Source organism: Vanacampus margaritifer, chromosome 5 (assembly GCF_051991255.1).
Source record: "Vanacampus margaritifer isolate UIUO_Vmar chromosome 5, RoL_Vmar_1.0, whole genome shotgun sequence".
Classification (NCBI taxonomy): domain Eukaryota; kingdom Metazoa; phylum Chordata; class Actinopteri; order Syngnathiformes; family Syngnathidae; genus Vanacampus; species Vanacampus margaritifer.
In genome coordinates, this window is record NC_135436.1 from 8,772,346 (window position 1) to 8,792,894 (window position 20,549).

General features: G+C 38.6%; 1 protein-coding gene across 1 annotated transcript in view; it reads left to right on the forward strand.

Annotated features, from left to right (window-relative positions):
• Positions 1-19,364, forward strand: part of sorl1 (sortilin-related receptor, L(DLR class) A repeats containing) — a 61,499-nt gene extending 42,135 nt beyond the window's left edge. Inside the window, exons 27-48 of the mRNA XM_077565836.1 lie at positions 1,799-1,909; positions 2,012-2,143; positions 3,331-3,462; positions 4,311-4,445; positions 5,791-5,943; positions 6,066-6,233; positions 6,738-6,866; positions 7,405-7,531; positions 9,300-9,469; positions 9,763-9,875; positions 10,798-10,902; positions 10,995-11,061; positions 11,187-11,269; positions 11,343-11,433; positions 12,061-12,254; positions 12,690-12,809; positions 12,990-13,154; positions 13,279-13,453; positions 14,140-14,246; positions 15,944-16,136; positions 16,569-16,778; positions 17,013-19,364. Coding sequence (XP_077421962.1) covers positions 1,799-1,909; positions 2,012-2,143; positions 3,331-3,462; positions 4,311-4,445; positions 5,791-5,943; positions 6,066-6,233; positions 6,738-6,866; positions 7,405-7,531; positions 9,300-9,469; positions 9,763-9,875; positions 10,798-10,902; positions 10,995-11,061; positions 11,187-11,269; positions 11,343-11,433; positions 12,061-12,254; positions 12,690-12,809; positions 12,990-13,154; positions 13,279-13,453; positions 14,140-14,246; positions 15,944-16,136; positions 16,569-16,778; positions 17,013-17,080 — 2,948 coding nt within the window. The 3' untranslated portion in view covers positions 17,081-19,364. The remainder of the gene's footprint in view (positions 1-1,798; positions 1,910-2,011; positions 2,144-3,330; positions 3,463-4,310; positions 4,446-5,790; positions 5,944-6,065; positions 6,234-6,737; positions 6,867-7,404; positions 7,532-9,299; positions 9,470-9,762; positions 9,876-10,797; positions 10,903-10,994; positions 11,062-11,186; positions 11,270-11,342; positions 11,434-12,060; positions 12,255-12,689; positions 12,810-12,989; positions 13,155-13,278; positions 13,454-14,139; positions 14,247-15,943; positions 16,137-16,568; positions 16,779-17,012) is intronic.
• The last annotated feature ends 1,185 nt before the right edge of the window (positions 19,365-20,549 follow it).

Genomic DNA, 20,549 nt, shown 5'->3' on the forward strand with positions numbered 1-20,549 from the left:
TGTATACAGTCATTCACATGCTCCACACAAGGTGACGGGATATTATTGGATTTATCCATCCATCCATCCATTATCCAATAAGCTAATAATAAATGAATAATATACTACAGCCAAGTATTCTATTCAGCCCTGCCTGTTAGATAAACATTGGCATTATTATCTATTTGGCAATAACGGCCATCTATATTTACACTTAAGGAGATCCCAATTAGCGGCTAAAGTGCATGTTTGCTGTGACAGATTGTGGGTGCTACCAGTGTCCGTCTTGAATGTGATTTGGTAAAATACCAAATAGAAGGCGATAAATTGCATTTTTACTCACTCTAGCAGATTGCACGACACATTGCACGCGCTGTTGGCAAGAGGTCTAAAAGTGGTGGAGACCACTGTACTGTATTTGAAAGAGGCTTTTGCACTTAAGATAGCTCTAAGGGAGACCTCATAAGTCACAATTTGGCAAATTCCATATTTTTCAAAAATCTATACTTTTGGTCAGTTCACACGTGTGGGTGGCATTTTTACGAATTTTTGACAAATTTAAAGTGTTGAAAATGGCTTGCTCTCTTTGATGATGCAGTGTTAATTGTGAACAATCATGCAGTTTTTGGGGTCTCCTGAAAATTTGGGCGGTACAGTGTTCCCTCGTTTTCTGCTGGGGGTAGGTTCCAAAAAATACCCGAAATAAATGAAATCTGCCAAGTAGTTAGCTTTATGTTTTACATTTGTAATAAATGTTTTAGGGCTCCAAACAGTTTATGTACTTTTTTCATCAAGGCATTTACATGTTCTCCAATTTCTCTCTTGTTTAAACATTCTCAATGTTCAAACATTCATAGATTTTATAAAATAGGTACATTACTGTAACAAATATATTTTTTTACTGTAATGTACCTATTTTATAAAATGCATGCAAAATTGCACACACAAAATTCTCGAAACAGCGAGGCTGCGTTATAGCGATCTGATATGGGTTTGGTTATAGGTGACTTGGCATGACTTCTTCTTGTAACTGACTCCAAGTAAGCCCTTAGATTAGGGGTCACCCACTCCGGTCCTCAAGGCACCCTATCCTGCATGTTGTATGTTTCCCTCCTCCAACACAACTAATTAAAATGATTAGGATTGCTATTCGATTCCTGGAGAGCTTGCGCATGAACTGATCATTGGAATCTGGTGTGTTGGAGGGCGGGAAACAACTAAAACATGCATGATAGGGACCCTCGAGGACTGGAGTTGGTTTCCCGTGCCTTTGATCATTCAAAAGCTTCAAATATTTTTGGGTGAATAAACAATGTGTTGCGATAATTTTTGTCAACTTTTCAAAAATGTAAGTGGCAAAGTTCTCCTTTGCTGCCTTTCATTTTGCATGTGTTACGCTGGTATTGGTTTGCATGCTGGTTTACACCTACATTTAAAACCACAAAATCAACAGCATAGTTTTTTACGTATGAAAAATTTTATTGTACATGTTGAAATAATCCATTTACATATTGGACATGCTAAATTAATCAATTTGTTTGCTCCTCCCACATGTGACAAAATAAACTGTATGGCAATTTAGCACATCTGGTAAGCGATCAGCTTTCACATCTGTTTGTGTGCCAATCAAGTTTGTGCTCGTTTTTGCATGCACATCTTTAGTAAATCAGGCCAATATACAGTAAGGGATACACCCTAAACTATTAGCGTACAGATAATGACGCTTACCTGCCTATGTTTGTGTGTCATCGCCACAATCATGAAGAAGCATAGCTCTTTCATCAATGTTTACTATTTGTATTGTTGTATTATTTTCCAGAGGGAACTAAATGCAAAGGCTTCCTCTGTTCCAATGACACATGCTTGCCAGGCACTTCCCATTGTAATGGCATTAAAGATTGTCTGGATGGCGCTGATGAGGACTACTGTGGTGAGCATGGTTACCGTAGAAATTCTGACAGTGATACTCACACAAGTTTGTTAAGCACATCGTACCTTATTAAAAAATGTTACTTGGGATTTTTGCCCACAGACCCATTGTGTACTCGCTACATGGAATTTGTATGCAAAAACCGAGCCCAGTGTCTCTTTCAGTCCTTGGTATGTGATGGTGTCAAACACTGTGAAGATGGCTCTGATGAAGATCCAGATTATGCCAAATGTGGTAAGGTTACAAGTTTAATTGTTTTAAATTGAAATGATGTATAAAATGAGATTTAAATTAGGTAGCTGCATATGTGTTGAAATGCAATTGGTCAATGAATGTCTTATGTTTTTATACTTGTGTTGTTATGACCATCATGTCCAGAAAAGCTGCGAGAAGACTGTGCCGGTTAAAAATAGACTGGTTTTATACTGTAGGGCCAAGTGCGCAATTCTGGCATATTGACTATGTCCGCTTTTTGACAGTTTATTTACATGTTCGTTGAAGTTCACATTTACTGTGTCACTGAGTCACAATCCGCAGGCATAGATAATTGTTTTGCCTATTTAATAACTGACACACTTCTAATGTACCATATCATCACCCTGTTAAAATAATGGCCTAAGTCATATTTGGACAATCATCAAGTTTTTGCCTTAAACATCTCCTTAGGATGCTGGCCACCCACCTCTGCTAAAATTGTATACATCCTTCGTTAAACGCATCATTCAGTTCCATCCCTGAAATTAAATTATGTGTATACAGTGTGATTATACGATGGTTGGCTGAAAAGTTCATAGCCTGACCCGGAAGGACTTATGCTACACTGATGAAACTAGATATGCATTAAATTCAATCCTGTGCGACAATCACAGTATCTATTTTTTTTCAGATTTACTCATGCTGATGTGGTTTTTCGAGACTGTCGGTAGTTGCAATGGCTGCTGTGAGAGACTGTGGCCTTGAACAGGTTGATCATCCCCCATTTTCTCTGAATTTGGCACCGTCTGACTTTTTTCTTAAAGCCACAGTCTCTCACTGCAGCCATTGCAACCACAGACTTATGTGCAGGAGCGTTGTCTTGGTGAAACAGGACCCCCTTAATACCACTTTTCAAAGTCGACCACATCAGCATTAGTAAATCTGGGGAAAAATGGTGTTAGTGTCACCAAGGACTGAATTTAATGCATGTCAAGTTTCATCAGTGGCATAAGTCTTTTTGGGTCAGGCTATGAACTTTTCAGCCCACCATCGTACATTACTGATTGGTGTTAATTAAGCTTGCATTGCCAGGCCCTCTTGGTGAGTACCAGTGACTTCTAAATGAAGGGGCAGTAAACATATGTATGCTGTTATAGTTCCAAAGGGGTGACCAACTGAATATTTTCTCCATATTGCACTGACACACTTTTTGCTTGTTTTGTCAGCCACTCCATCAGAATTTGGAAAAGTGTGTGATGCATACACCTTCCAGTGTGCCAACGGAGTCTGTGTGAGCTTGGAGTGGAAATGTGATGGCATGGACGACTGTGGTGACTACTCTGATGAAGCCAACTGTGGTGAGGGAGATCTAACTGGTGGACTCCTCTGACAATAACTTGGAACACAACCAAGGTTAATTTAGTTAACAAAAAACAACGAAAAAACTAAAACAAAAAATCCATTTCGTCAACGAAATAAAAATGCTTTTTGAAAAATGAAAACTAACTGAAATTACATTTTACGTTTACAAAACGAACTAAAACTAACTATAGTTATGGGGAAAATTTTATTATATGAAAATATATGAAAATGAATTTAACCCATGAGCCTTTGGGGATAATTTTAAATATGATTTTAAGTATATTTATTTAACCGGAATAATAATAATAATTATTATTATTAATTATAATAATAATGTCATACAGAAGTGACGTCATCTAGCAACAGTCAATAGAAAAGCACCTTCAAATGAAATCGCTCCTAAGCGACAATTTTGCGTGCTTGACTTTTGGCTCCAATAGCTTGGCTTGCCTGCTCAGGCGAAATGCAACGCTAGGTAAGAAATTAGTTACTTTTTTCGTTTTACCATGGTGTTTATTGAATATTGCACGCAAGTAAAACAGTTTTAAAAAACTAACACAAAAAAAACGAAAACTAATACTGAAACTAACTAAAACTAAACATTTTTTAAATAACTAAAACTAATAAAAACTAACTGAACCACCTTGATAACGAATTTAAAAAAAACTATATTCAAAACGAAATAAAAACGAACTAAAATGAAATTCCAAAACTATAATAATTCTGAACACAACACACAAAGACAATTGTATCAGATGCGAGTCCTAACTGTGTAACTGTTTTGTGTGAGTGTGTTTTTTGAGTAGCACAAGGCCCACTTTCTCGGTTTTCTTGTGTGTTGCAGCTGCTCCCACTGAGGTTCCTGGCTGCTCAAGATATTTCCAGTTTGAATGTAAAAGTGGACGCTGCATCCCGACGTGGTGGAAGTGTGATGATGAAAACGACTGTGGCGACTGGTCTGACGAATCTAATTGCACAGGTACACGTGCCGCTATTTTTATATTCTACATTATTCCCAAATACCCAAAGGGCTTGACAATATGGCCTTAAAATAAAATATATATAAAATATAATAATATTAACATAAAATCTTTCAGATTTGTTTCCAAAAAATCTGATTTACTATGATCATTTTTTAATCTTCAAAAGGAAGACAAAAATGACACAATGTGTAATACTTTTAAATAAACATTTTAAATGCTCGACTATTTCACATCATTAATTTAACTAACATATTCCCTTTGGTATTAATATGTAATGAAAAAAAACTGTGACTTGAATAAAACAATTAACCCTGTACCTTGAAAATGTAAAAAAAAAAAAAAAAGTCCTGCATGCAATAAGGTAGTTTTCTAGTTTAAACACATTTTTGCCAAGGAGACTAAGTCCATTAACATTAGGCATTAAGATTTCCACGTTGCCACAATGCCATCCCCTACACTGAAAACCTCTCTAATGGAAAACTTTTTAAAAGGTTAAAGAGGTATTTCTAGTCTATATTTATTCAACCGTGGGAAATATATTTTATTCTTTTAGCACCGTTTAACTAACTCAACATGCTGGTCAGGGACTGCTTTTGCAACAATGGACACCATTTTTCTTAGGCATTGTGCAATGCGATCGACTCCTTAACTGCCTTCCATCAGGCTAGTCCAGGGGGGCCTGACACAACAACTTGAATTGAGCAATTGTAATGATTCATCGCCCAGGCCCTTGTCAAATCAGACAGACATGAGTAACAGTATCAGCACTGGAGTTAAGCAATATCCAACTTCTTCCACGTTAAATCTCCTTGGCTACAGCAGGGGTGCACACTTTTTCTGAATGCAATCTACTTATTAAATGACCAAGCCAAAATGATCTACATCAGTCATGTTAGAATAGTACTTAGACTTACAGGTTTTTTTTTTCAATCAATGGCCCGAAAATGCCGCTCCACATTTCATTTTTTTTCGGCCAGCAAGTGCGCTGGACCGGTCAGTGGGCCACCTGGGTTCTCACCACCACCCTACTGACCTATCGGCAAGTGTAACATGCCATCAGAGGGCGTCCGCAAGCAGTCCTAGTGCCGGTGTTTGGGTGAACAGCTTCTCCAGCTCGCTGGATCTTTTCCTCCACAGGGGAGACCGCACTGCATGCCTGAGCGCATCATCTAGAGTAAATTAGTTGATGTTTTCCTACGAAGATAACTCTTTTTTTCTTTATGAGTAGTACTACTAAACTTATGAAGTCATTTTGTTGCTGACATGGTTACCACTGATTAGTTTGTCTACTTTAACAGCAAAACATCTCAGTGTATTCATTTATTTATTATTTATCTGCAGGTGGAGCAGTTCCTCACACTGTGGCCCCAGGGCCGTCGACCTGCGCCCCCAACCGCTTCCACTGTGGCACTGGAGCTTGTATCATCAACACTTGGGTTTGCGACGGCTATGCTGACTGTCCTGATGGCAGTGATGAGCTGGGATGTCCCACAGGTACCACGTGTGTTAATCTGTGTAGCTCCTTTTCAAAATAAATTTTAGTTTATGTATTCAATATCTATAAATCACTGAAAATAACGCAAATGTTTTTTCTTTTTTTCTTTTTATACGTGCAGTTAACGACTCTGTGACACAGACGCCAATTTCCACCCAGGCCCCCTCCGCCCATGGTCACTGCAGTCAGGGTCAGTTTCGGTGTCGCCAGCCGCATCACTGCATCCCAGAATGGCAGCATTGTGATGGCAAGATCCACTGTCGAGATGCCTCTGATGAAGCCCATTGTCGTGAGTCTCTTTGTACCACCGTGCTACCATAACACCCCTTACCTTGAACAATGGCTTACTAGCTTAGTTATGCTGCAGTGCTTTACTCAATTTATCCTATCCTTTAACAACAGAGGACAATAAAGGATAGGATAAATTGAGTAAAGTTCACGGCAGCATGACTAAGCTAGTAAGGCATTGTTCAAAGTAAGTCTGAGCCAGTCCAAAAAAAAGGAAATTAAGTTTTGTAGTAAAAGAAAGAAGAAGAAGCAGTCATGTCAACAATTGTGTGATGTGTTAGTTTGCCATGCCTCTCACAATAACAAACTATTCCAAGTTAATTTTTGTTTACAATACAGCAGTAATAATTGTAATTGATCGCCTTAATGCTTGGAAGATGTCGTACCATGAGATTTTTGATATCTTTGAATCCCTACTGTATCAATCATCCTGCAAAATGGTTCTAAAATAGGGAATCTCTGCAATACGGCGCGATTTGATGCATGTCGCTCACTCTTTTCACAGCCACTCGTGGGCCATTGTTCTGTGTGAACGGAACCCGCTGTGCTGATGGTGAAACGTGTGTGTTGGACGAAGAGCGATGTGACGGCTTTTTAGACTGTTCCGACCACAGCGACGAGGACAACTGCACCTGTGAGTTCATGCTGAAGTTCATTCGGTATATGTGTGAAAGGATAACATCCATCCATCCATCCATCCATTTTCTTTACCGCTTGTCCTCACAAGGGTCGCGGGGGTTGCTGGAGCCTATCCCAGCTGGCTTCGGGCAGTAGGCGGGGTACACCCTGAACTGGTTGCCAGTCAATTGCAGGGCTGAAAGGATAACAGTAAATGTATTTTTTGGTGATCATTGTATAACTCTTTTAAAAGAATATCACCATGTAAACTACTAATGCCAGTTTATTTTATTACCTTGTCACTCAAGAATAAAGATAAGAAGTTTTTAGTTGTCATTTTAGGCTGTGTGGCATTCAGGTGAGTTAAGCAACACATATCTGTCAATCACAATTAAACATCAGGCTCCTCAGCTAACAATCACAATGAAGATCAAATCTAGGTTATTTCTCATCCATAAACTACAATATAAACAATCTACTTCATCATTAATATATTAGCAATGCATCATGATTACAGTTGAACACAAACTGAGGTAGACTTTCTTTCCTTCCAGCGGATACCCTGGCCTATAAAGTCCAGAACCTTCAATGGAGTCCAGACTTCTTGGGTGCCATCACTCTTACATGGTCTCATCCTAAAAACCTTCCCCTGAATTCCTGCTACTACCTCATCTACTACAGGTGTGTATAACTGCAGTTGTTATTTTTTTCCTTTTTTTTTTTTTATATATATATTTTTTTGATTTCAAACTCATTCAATCCCAAAGACGTATTTATGCATTTTCAGAGTTTAGACTTTTGGTCTCAGGTACTTGTGTATATACACTATACAGTGGCTGAAATAAGTATAACATTTTTATCACTAAATGATTGCAATGACCGCTACAAGATGCTACCTGTATGAAGAAACTAGTCGCATGCATTGCTCTGGTGTGATTTTCCCATTCCTCCAAACAAGCAGTCTTCAAATCTCGAAGTTCCGTGAGCTTTTCTTATGGCTATCGAGTTTCAGCTCTTTCCAAAGATTTCCGATTGGATTCAAGTCAGGTGATTGGCTGGGCCATTCTAGCAGCTTTATTATTTTTTTGTTGAAACCAATTGAGAGTTTCCTTTGCAGTATGTCTTGGATCAATATCCTGCTGAAATGTCCACCCTCGTTTCATTTTCATCGTTCTCGTAGACAGCAATTTTTTGTCAAGAATCTCTCGGTACATTTTCCCATTCATCTTTCTTTCAAGTATGTGAAGTTTCCCTGTGCTATTTGCTGCAAATCAGCCCCACACCATCACATTCCCACCTCTGAACTTCAGTTGAGTGTTTTTCGGGTGATATGCAGTGCCATTTCTCCTCCAAACGCGCTGTGCATTATGGCATCCAAACGGTTCAATTTAGCTTTCATCAGACCAGACGATATTCTCCCAGTAATTGGGGCTTGTCCAGATGATGGTTTTCCTTGTGACAACAGTATTTACTAATTCAAGGTCTTTTTGAAGCTCTCCACAAGTTGGCTCTTGGACAACTCTTCTGATTATTCTTTGCACTCCTCTGTCAGAAATCCTGTGAGGAGCACCTGGTCTAGGCAAATTCAAGCTGGTATGCTTGGCTTCCCACTCATGAACATTCGGGAACATTCAGAAGCTTAGATATTCACCTGTAACCAAAGCCATCGTTAAGTTTGGCAACAATTAGTTTGGAGTGGTCTTGAGACAGCTCTTTGCTCTTACCCATCATGAGATGTGTCTTGACTCAAACCTTGGCAATGAGACCTTATAGTAGGACATCATTTAGGATAGAAACTGCTGATATTTGTTTGCACTGACAAAAGAGCTGGATTGTTGTTTGGTTATTAATCACTTTTAGTTGTTGTTTTTGCTTTCCATGCCTTTATGCATCTCCCTTCACGTGTTCAATACTTTTTCCCTGCTTCATTTCACATTTTTACACACATTTCTTATTTTATTAATCCTGCTTTTTTTGCATGCATGGATTAATTTGGTTGTTCCCAACATCTGGTGAAAATTTAATATCAATAGTACCTTTGGAAATGTATTTACTCATAAAAATGGTGACGTTTTCAATACTTATTTTAGCCGCTGTATATACTGCATGTGTGTGTGTGCGTGTCCGTGCGTGCGTGCGTACAAAATATATATGATTTTTCTTTTATTGTTGAGTAAAGAAAAGTCTTAAAATGGCTGGCACTGAATGAGTGTGGAAGTGTGGATGCATCTTGCAAATATTAAAACAAAATGGACATTTTCTCACTATAATTGTATTATATTTATTACTTAATTATAATAATTGACTCATTATTATTAAACTCATTAACATCTTACGTGATCGACAGATGATGTAGGCAAATGGCAGCCCAGTGGTATATGAGTCTGTCTTTTCAGTCATGACTAGGAAGTTGTGATTGTCTCTTAACATATGTTTCTATGTGTGTTAGGCTTGTAGGCACCCAGCAGTGGGTCATCATGGACACTCACAGTAACAAGACCAGCTACAAACTTACTGTCCTGAGACCAGACACCACCTATCAAGTCAAGGTGCTCACGCAGTGTCTCAGCAAGCTGCACAAGACCAATGAGATGATCACTGTCAGAACGCCAGAAGGATGTGAGTTTAAGGATTCTTTTTGATGTTATGTTAGAAATGTCCTACCTCATACCCAGGCTCAAGGCATTGTAACAAGCGGAATGTGTCATGTTTCATTGTTGCTCTTGCTCAGTTTTTAAGTCATGATACTTTCTGTTAATTTTAAGAAAGATTAGATTTTCAAACATTTCCTCTAGGTGGAACTGTTCAAATGTGTTCGAAATTTCCATTCAAATGCTCCTATTTTTGTTCATTGGAATCTGAAATAAGATGAAGATGGAAGCTATAACCAACCGAATCTGTGTTCTCTGCAGTGCCTGAGGCTCCCAGGCACCTGGAGTTGTCTTGTGATAAGAGCAAAGATGGGACAATTGATGTTTCCTGGAGTCCCCCTGACAAAGGAAACGGCCTCATTCGAGAGTATATTGTAAGTTTTTTTGTTTGTTTTTTATCTTCTAAAAGTTTATTTATTTCAGTTTACAAATAGTTATGTTTTCATTACATTGGGATTGGTCGTGCATACCCTACATGATTGTTGCACTTTTCGAGATCGGTCTTGGTCTCAAGACCACTTTTAAGGGTTTCGTCTCTGAATCGAAGGCATTTTTACTCTGTCGCGTATAGACTCTGGATTTTTGATCAAGACCGGGGCGAGACCAGGGCAGTACTAGTGTGATGAGTGAAAAATGCACAATGCAGGTGCTTGTGTGCTGCTTTTCGGTTGCCTTGTTTTGTGTTGTGTAAAAGTCAGCTCATCTAACATACAACGTGCTGATAATTGTGCTGCTTTATTCCACTCGTCCAGACCAGCAAGGTCTCACATATTGGTAAAAAAAAACATGTCACTCACCTGTCATATGCGCCAATCACATTCATGTATACTTCAGGGACCAGTCGGACAATATATTCTCTGACAATATTACATCGGTGGAACCAAGAGTGCCATGCCCTCTGCATGCCCCCTGACACCCATAGAGTGGATGAATGAAGAGAGGAGGCACAGCGCCTCCAAAAATAGACAAAATGTCGGCAAACTCTTTAGTAATTAAGTTTGGTTTCCAAAACCATAAGGAGTTTATCTTTTAAGTGACAGACTGCTGACAGAAACTGCTGACACAACGTCCAACTATCATTGGAACATTGAGAGGAAACATAACGACGTAAAGCAACGGTTAAATTAACTACACTGGGAAAGTTAAAATCAGAACACCCAATTATAAGACAATGAGCAAAAATAAGCTAATTTCTTCTAATTTTTTTTTCTGTTTTTTTACGTTTAGAGCTAGCGAACAACAACTTTATTATACAGCACAGGGTTTAAAGATGCATGTCTGTGTGCTGCTTCTCAGATTGAGTACAGTGAACAAACAGCCATTGAGTGGGCATCACAGAGCAGTACCACAACGAGCACAGAGGTGAAAGAGCTGCAGCCAGACATGCAGTACAAGTTCAGAGTAAGCCAGAAACTTGCATAACATTTCTCTTATCTGTAATAATATTCTAGAATACATGCAATATATGCAATGTTGTGACGTTTTTTTCTCAGGTGGCAGCTGTAACCAGTCGAGGTTTGGGAAACTGGACTGAAATTAAATCCATCACTCCCAAGAAAGGTGTGATTGTTTCGCATACACTCCATTTAGAAATGTTGCTCCATACTTCCCCCTTCTGCTGATGTTCACATTATGACAGTTGTGTTATCATCCTGAATTTTACATTTATGTATGCTCTGGTGCAGCTCTGCCTCCTCCTTCTGTGATCGTCGACAGCATTACTGCAGAGTCCATGAGCCTCTCGTTCAGTCTCAATTCCCAGTATGAAGTAGGTGCAGCATGTGCCATAAAAAATCACTTTTGTCCCCACAATAACTAATGTGTATGTACATGTGTTTAAGGTGGAACAGTACATCGTGGTTCTGTCCTGGCAGTTTGACTCGCACATGAAGGAGAGCAAGAATTACACAGTCAAACAAAAGATCCTAAGAGGTAATCTATGGCAGTGTTTCTAAACCTTTATTGAGCCAATGCACATATTTTACATTGGAAAAATCTCATGGCACACCACCAAACAAAATTGTCACAACAAGTATCGTATTTTTTTGACTAACTCCAAAGCATAAGTCGCACCAGTCAAAAAATGCATCATGAAGAAAAAAAAACTTGCATTTGACTATAAGTCACATTTTTGCACATTTTTCCTTTGTGATAACTGAGACCAAAAACATCGGAGTTTGGACTCATCCAAAATTAGCACCAATGGAAGAAGAAGAAAAAAGAAATAGAAAATATTGTCTGGCAACGAATGAGTGACATATGTCCTCTCACAGCAACTAACGAAGGGACCGCCACCCCAGCTAGCTCACTACTTTAGCATGCGGCATCCGCCACAACAAGGATTTAGCATTTACAACACGAAAAGGCACGAAAAACAACCAGGATTCTATCTTATGCCACAATGCGATGTGGGATTCTAGTTAAAGAAAGCCATTTTAAACTAAGAAGAAATGATTTTTCTTTGTTTCGAATCCAACCAGAATTCGTTATTTATATGCCATAGAATCATAATCACCTGAAATGGTCAACATGTAAAATGTTTCCTCTGTGCAACTTCAGCGATGAACCTAACAGCAGGGACGGTGTATGAGGTAGCTGTTTGGGCTCACAGCAGCATAGGTGACAGTGCCACAGCCTTGTCTCATCATCAGACTACTGGCGTCCAGCCAGACCAGCCCCTCCTCAAAGCCCGCCCCCTCAACCAAACTGCTGTGGACTGCAGCTGGACTATCACCAATGGGCAATCTGCACAGGTACATTACATTGTCTATCAGCAGCTCGCCAATAGAGGGTGCTAAGGCCTACCGGCCAGCTGAATCACAGAGAAAGAGACAACTATAAAATAATGAAAATGATATATAAAATGATATATGATAATGTTATGATGAAATACTTATATAAAAATTATATATATATATATCAGTTTTTAGATGAGCATTATAAATAGTATACAGTTACTAAAAATTAATTAAGATATATTATTTCCAAAGTCCTCTCTGTATTACATTTCATGGATCACAACAATAATATGTGCTCATCAAAACTGAGAGTGTAAGCACAGGTCTTGCTTCAGATCACATAAGACTGCGTTGGTTTTCACCGTTGAGTGCATGTCTTAATAATAGCAATGCTCTTTTCAACTTTTAGATTCAAGATTTAATGAATGTGTTGTGTATGTTCATTTGTAGGTGTATGGTGTGTTTTACGCTACATCCTTCCTGGATTTGTACCATAGTCCTCGTCATGTCACCACCACGCTTACCAATCTCACAGTCACTGTGGACAGTGGCGAGCAGTATCTTTTTCTGGTGAGTCTTCAGACAAGCTTCCTTTTACCTTTCAAATGATGTCATGCCAATTCAATCCTTGAAGCTGTGCAGTGATGAAAGGTACACATTTTCTTCTTTTTTTGTGTTTGTTCCATTTGAGCGTGGGCTGCTAAGTGTTGAATTATCTCATCTTTGCATTTTTGTTTATCTCGGCTTTAGGTGCGGGCTGTCTCACCCTTCTTGGGTCCTCCATCTGAGCATGTTGTGGTCAAAATGATTCCCAATGAACGGCTACCACCCAGGAATCTCCACCGTGTGAAAGTAGACAAGACAGAGGCCACACTTAAATGGCAGCCACCATATGATACACCAAACGGAACTCTGGTACATCTCTCATCTCTTTATGTAATCATGATTACGATGCACACATTGTAGATGTCTCACAATTGCACTGCTTTTCATTTGATTGTTTTATATTTATGGTCTCGACATTTTTCTTTCTGTTTAGACGTATGCGATCCATGTGTGGGATGCGGTCCGTAAGGTGGAGCGAGACTACAAAGTAGCTACCCAGAACAACACAGTGGAGTACCAGCTGAAAGGCCTGGAGCCTGGAGGACGCTACAGCATCTCCGTTCGTCTCATCAACATGAGCAAGGAAGCCAGCTTCACTCTCAACACAGGTACACAACCTCATGTTTCTTCGGGACAAGTTGCATCCACTAACGCATGAATACATACTGGCTACTCCAAACGTGGGCAACTTGGCTAACCCCACACATTACTAGGTGGACTCCATGTGTATCAGATCAATCTTCCATCCATCCATCCATTTTTCCAAATCGCATATCCTTAAATGATTTAATACAAAAAAAAAAATATATATATATATATATATATATATATATACATACATATATATATCTGCATAGCTCAGCAGCCACCACACATAGCCTGCAAACAGTAATGCTGTGGTTGGATATCATCCACGGTGCATGCCTGGTGTGAGGCACTTTGTCATACTTTGTGCACAGTATAGAGAAGAACATTTGAGCAAGTCACCATTATAATACCATGCAGGAAAATACATTAAATTACTAAAATCTGTCACTTGCCACTAAATTCAGAACAAGAACAAGATAGCTGCTGCCAAATACTCAATACAGGTTTTTTAAATGGGTACCGGTGCATGAACTTCCATGTTCTCTCTTGTATTAAGGCACTTTGTTGTTTTTAAATGCCAAAATATAATTATTTTTGTTCCATGGTGGTATGAAGTACTGTGTTCACTCTGCCATGTTTGTTTTGTATGTTTGTTTATGTCATAGAAATACATTTTCCCTGAAATACATTTTCCCTTCTGTTGCAGTTCCTCTTCCGGCTCCCGAAGCCTTGAAGATACTGACAGAGAACGACCACATATTCCTGTTCTGGAAGAGCCTAGCAGTCAAAGAAAAGACTTTCAGTGAGAGCAGGGTGAGAAACCAGCTTTGATAAGAATTTTACAATGACAATCATTGGTATGAAAGTCGAAAAATACTAGGGGTGTTGACATTAGCACTGGGGGAATTCTGGTTGCGACGCAGCAGATGCGTCCACGTATGTAATATTACCTTCTATAAATGCTCTGTACCCTCACTGTAGCTAATATACACAATGTTTAAAGAGCAGAAAGTTAGAGTGGAGGAGCCTTTTGGACTATGAAGCACCACCACAAGCTTCAAAAGAACGCACTCGGTAGTGCCAGTTAGCACCGAGCTAGGTTTGCTCCAGCTTTCAAAGACATCTGCATGGATACTCTTAAGACAGGGATAGGCAAGTTCGGTCCTAGAGAGCCGCAGTCCTGCATGTTTTCGGTGTCAGATAGAATAATATTCATATATCTGTGTGGACTGGAATCAGGTTGTAATTTACAATTTAAACCATTTGCACAAATAATGTTCAAAGCAGCCCTTAATATGAAAAGAATGGTGACAATGTTCAACATGAAACACGAATGACATCTAGTGGCAGAAAAATGACCAAATCAATGTTTCACACTCTTTTTAATTTTTTTTTATTTTTTTATAGTGCAGTACATATTTTTATTTTAAACTTCAAATAACTATGAAATTACTGCATGAATAAACTAAAAGATACAACCATATTGTGATTATGTTAACATATTTTTTTACTTATGTTAACAAGAGTATGAAAAACACAAAATATATATATTTTATTGTACATTTACAACAGATATAAAATGTGTGATTAATTTGCAATTAATCATGAGTTAATCTTTATAATTTCCGGACTATAAGAAGCATCTGACTATAAGCCGCGCTAGCTAAATTTGGGGAATACTCGAAATTGGTCCAGGTATAAGCTGTACCCAACTCTCAGCCGCAGTTGTTCTAATGTTCTCCGCGCCGGTATATAAGGATATAAGAGGGGATTGTCGAAACAGAGATGACGGTTTGGGAACACAAAGCGTCCTATTTATTAACATCTGAACAGCATTTGTGAGGTGCACAAATGATACAACACACCTGCTGCATTCACAGTAGTAAAAGTAGTAGTACAGTATAACAACAGAACAAAATGGGCAGCCTACTATAGCAGAAAAGTCAGTCCTTACCGGTAATTCTCGTGCCATCGTCCTCCCCCTGCGTACTATGTAAAACCATTGAAGTCCTTTTCCTCAGCGTCGGAACCGAAACAGGCCCATAATGGCCTGTTCAGCCTCTCTCTCTCCTTTGTTGTCTCTCTCAAAACCAAAAAACTCCTTTGTTTTGATCTTCCTGGCGCTCTTGCACTTCCTTTATAGTGCCCCCCCCCCACCCCCCTGGTGGATAAACCTCACCGTTGCATTAGCTGCAGGGTCGAATGTAAGTGAAAAAAGTAGTGGTTTATAGTCCGGAAATTAAGGTAATCTACATGTGTAATTTAAAAATTATTCAACATGCAAAAGTATTTTTTTTGAATCTAGTTATTTTAGGTAGTCACGGAAGTGGTTGTGATTAACTAACGTCAAGCTGTATAATTCACTGTTACTTGTTTTATTTTAGGATTTTTGGATCATATTTACCTTCAAATTCTTTGTGGTGTTCAAAGTTGTGACCATGAAACCAGCATTTTAAAGTGTGAGCCTGTCTCTTATTCACTAATTTTACAAAAAGTCCAATTGTTTACAGGGCTATGAGGTGCATGTGTACGACAGTTTGACCAACAGGACAACCTTCCTGGGAAACACAACAGAGACCTATTTCCGCATCAGCAGCTTGAAGATTGGACACAACTACACGTTCTATGTCCAGGCCCGCTGTATGCTCAACGCTCAACTGTGTGGCGAGCCCGCACTGCTGCTCTATAACCAGCTGCGAGCAGGTACTGGAGAACGCAACTACTGTGAACTCCCGTTTTTCCACTACTGAAAGTCTGCAAGTATTTGTCGTCCCTCGGAAAGGTTTAGAAATTGTCTATAGATCCAGCAAAAAAGCGGCTAAGCACATTATCAGGTGCTCCCTCAATTCACTTCAACATAGCTCCCAGGTACCAACATGTTGTTGAAACAATACTCCGACATTCAGGTCCATAATTATTGGACATTGAAACACCACCACAATAGATTTTGGATTCATTTACCTGATTTGGATGTTAAAACCCTCAAATTAAAGTTTAATTTGTGTTGAATCATGTTTAGATATTAGTTGTTTAAAAAAAAATATTTTAATCACTATTGATTACAAACTGTTGAGATTTCATAAAAGGCCATGCATGCAAACAAAAGTGCCAAGAGAACTTGTTTGATGTTTCTAGGAGCAAGTGAGGCCTCATCAAGTGAAGGCTCTGAGGATATGGCGGCAGTCGTGGTTCCGGTCCTCTTCCTGCTGCTGCTGGGAGTATGCGGCGGCTTGGTGGTGCTCTACCTCAGACACCGTCGACTACAGAACAATTTTACCGCCTTCGCAAACTCTCACTACAACTCGCGCCTCGGCTCTGCCATCTTCTCCTCTGGGGATGAGCTAGGTGAGCAAGTTCACATTTTTCTCACTGGATTATTTTTTATTATTCCACTTTTTAATTAATAGTGCAATATCAATATTTTTTCCCTTGTGCCATTGTCACTTATTTTACGACACACTTTTTCATTGTTATCTGAAGCATGAACATAGTCCTTAAAGTCATATGACATCACTAAGGTTAAGATAACACTGAATATCTATCCCGAGTTTGAACTTAATCTCTCTCTTCCATCCCCAGTGGATGATGACGAAGATGCGCCCATGATCAGCGGCTTCTCAGACGACGTTCCCATGGTCATCGCGTAGCGCAACCTCGCTCCTTTTACCTTCTTCTCGTCTCCTCTTCCCGCACCCAGATGGCAGGAAGCCACCAAATTAGAAAGAAACATGAAGAAATGAGAGATAGAGATATTTTTAAAATATACAATGCACTTTTTTTGGATGCGCAATAACTTATTTTTTATAAGAAAAAAAGAATATATGGAGGTTGTGTTGGACGCTGAGGCATACTGTGAAGAATTTAGCGTTTGTTGAGTACAACGTGGAAGAATGGACTCCTTTTCAGTGGTCCATTGCTTAAAGCCAAAATTAGCATCCGGAGACTTAAGTATAGAATGTAAAAAAACAACAACATACAAATGCACATATAAAACAAGTACATGAGTCACATACAAAATCTCTAAATACAAAACAGGCAAATGTATGTTTATACAACAGCATACAGAACAGTCACGTATCATCTGTACAATTTGAATTATCCATGTCATGGATTGCAATTTGGGAACAATCTGAATGTTAAACGTGCATTCAAAACAACATTCTCAAAACAACACTTTTTTTCCTCCACCACCAGCACACTGTTGTGTTTGTATGTTGACACGTGCCAAGATGATTGGATAATTCACCTGAATTTAACAGAACTATTTGTAAATATTGGCTTTTAATGCATCTTATCTTTGTAACGCTGCACCGCATTATTTGAATATATGTATATGTTGATTTTTTTAAATTTATCATTCCCAAGTGGAAATGGTCATCCCCAGCTTTTTGCCATAAATGTAGTCAACGTGTTTGGAGTTCTCAGGGAATTGTGTTGGGTACCAGCGAAGCACCACCATCATCATCCTCACATGTTAGGTAGGCTGCGCTGTCCAAGGTTGGAATGGATCAGTGGGCGTGGTAGAAAGCAGATTGTAGCTGCTGTTAGGATTCACGTTCAGTGTTTAAATGAAAATTTTACAGAGCAACCCCCACTCGCCAAATCAACACTATTCTATAGAGATCCGAACGTCACGTGACGATTCCCCAAACAAGCCCCCCTGTATGCAGTATCAACGCCTATTACTTGTAAGTAAGTATACTGGAATTAAGTCATGCAGACCATTTTTATTAAGTTTAAATCAATCAAGGGGAACTGGGACCATACATTGGATTCATAGAAATGTACTTCTTTTTTTTTCTTTTCTTTTTTTACAAAGGGGGAATGCCCATGTCAAAACAAAATTTGTCTATGTGGCCTAATGCTAATACAAGTGAGAACTGCTTTTTTTATTTAAAGGACCGTGACCATTCACATGCTCATTGTTGCACAGTTGCACACCCACAAATGTAAAAAAATAAAAGTAAAAAAAATATATCCATGTCACCTACCTCCCGCTCATCCATCCCCTGACTTGTATGTATGGTAGTCTTTTAACTGAAATGTGTTATGCCTCTGGGCTTGAGCCATTGGGGTTTCTGCTTGATTTTGACTTTTTTTTTGTCCGTAAGAAGTCTTCATGAATGTATTTTATACTCGTCTCCTTCTGCCATCTCTACCTGTGACTTGTATGTGCACTCTGTGATTCATTCGTATTACCGTGGGTCTGTATGCAACCATTCCACAGTGGTCAGCAAGCTCTTTTGTGTTTGTGTCTTAGTGTGGAAGTGCTTCTGCATACAGCTTCCTCTTTGACGACTCACCGAGCCCAATTGTAATAACGGACAGGCCAACAAAACGTTTCCAACATCATCGGGGTCTTTGCTGGAACTTTTTTTTTTTTTCCTTGTGGTTGGACTTCCTCATCTTGTTCTATCATCTTTGCCTTAACTTGGATTTTTATGGCAATGATTTCATGTTTGCTCTCTGGAAACATTTTTTTTCAATGTAATTTTGTTTTTATTTGACCACATAATGCCTTATAAGACTCATCAGGCGTCTGTATAACCTATGATAAAGACCAATGTTGCACGTATGAATACACACAGTCACAAAGTAAAGATGAAAGAATTCCCAGGGCATTTGTTCAGTTTTGTCAAATCACTGCTCCTTTCCAATTCGCCTTCTGGGGACACTTTTTAGCAATTTTTTACTCATGTACAAAGTGTAATTATTGTTTTTGGCCATTCGTGCCCCACCTGTCTTTGTCAACTCTTGTCCAAAAGTTTGCTTCAAAATGTTGTTTGGCACGGATATCTGGCCTTGGCCATGTTTGATGATATTGATGTCTTGTTTGCTTATCTCAGAGGTTGCAAGAAAAAAAAAGTAAAAAAAAACAGTGTGAGGTGTTTTAAAAACCACTTATGCTGAAATAAAGGTGATTAAAATAAATGTTAGTGTCATTTTTACTCTGAACATTTGTTGAGCCAATTGATCTCTCTCTCTCTTCATCGTTCACTAAGATAACTAACTACCCTTGGCTTGACACAAAATGTGTTGCAGAAAAATCTGAAGTTTAACAACATATTTAAAAAAAATCTAGTGTGGACACTTCAAAACATTTAATTATATTATTTATTTTTCATTTTATTCTTTAATAAGTTTTGCTCAGACTTAACATCTGTTGACTAATTCTAATCTTGACTCAAATAAACATTTTGCATACTGATCAAGGACACAAGATACATTTAAATATTCTGATATCAACAAAAAAAAAAAATCTAACTTGTATTTGTGAATATTTCAAGTACAAGTTATCAAAATATGATGTATTAAATTACACAAATTTAATATAAATTATAATGTACGGTTGCTCCAATTTCTTAATATATTTTCATAAATGAGTCGAGTTTAATTTAGTACAAAGATTCAACTCTTCCATCAGGTTAGCTTTTGTTTCACTTAATTAAAATGTCCTCTACTTTCACAATGTAATAAAAGCAGTGAAAAACTGACTTACACATTCATTTGATTAAGTCTTAATCATTTTAAATATGTATTAGTGCAGATTTAGTCCTGAATACATTCAAGAAATGTGGATTGAATATAAACCCAATAGGGCTCTGAGATTTGCAGACCTGGGTCAATTAGTGGAACCTAGAATTCAAAGTAAACATGTTGAAGCTGCACACAAGTTCCCTTAGGTTTTGTTTCATTTGTGCAACTTGCGATTTTTGCTCTTTCAGTTATTATTTACTCCATCTCCATTCTCGTTAGTAGTACAGTACTGTAATTTATTATTTAGAAAGGAGAAAAAAATATGTCCATTGAGGTATGTTTTTCCATTGCTCTTTATGTGTGTTTGTCGGACATCAGACCCATAAAAAGAGTCTTGGGGTGCTGAGGGTCAGGGGCTTCCCTTGAAATGGTTAGCTGGAGCCTGGGACAAGTGGGACAGAGCATGAAAATAGTCCACAAGGGGGCAGTAGACACTTTGGCATCAATTTCAAACCATGGCGATTTCAAGTTTGCAGCATATGATATTTTGTTTCTGTTGATAGGTTATAGTATCATCTCAATGATACGATTCAGTCTTGCTGTAGTTGGTAGACGAACTACCTACTAACCAAAACTTGA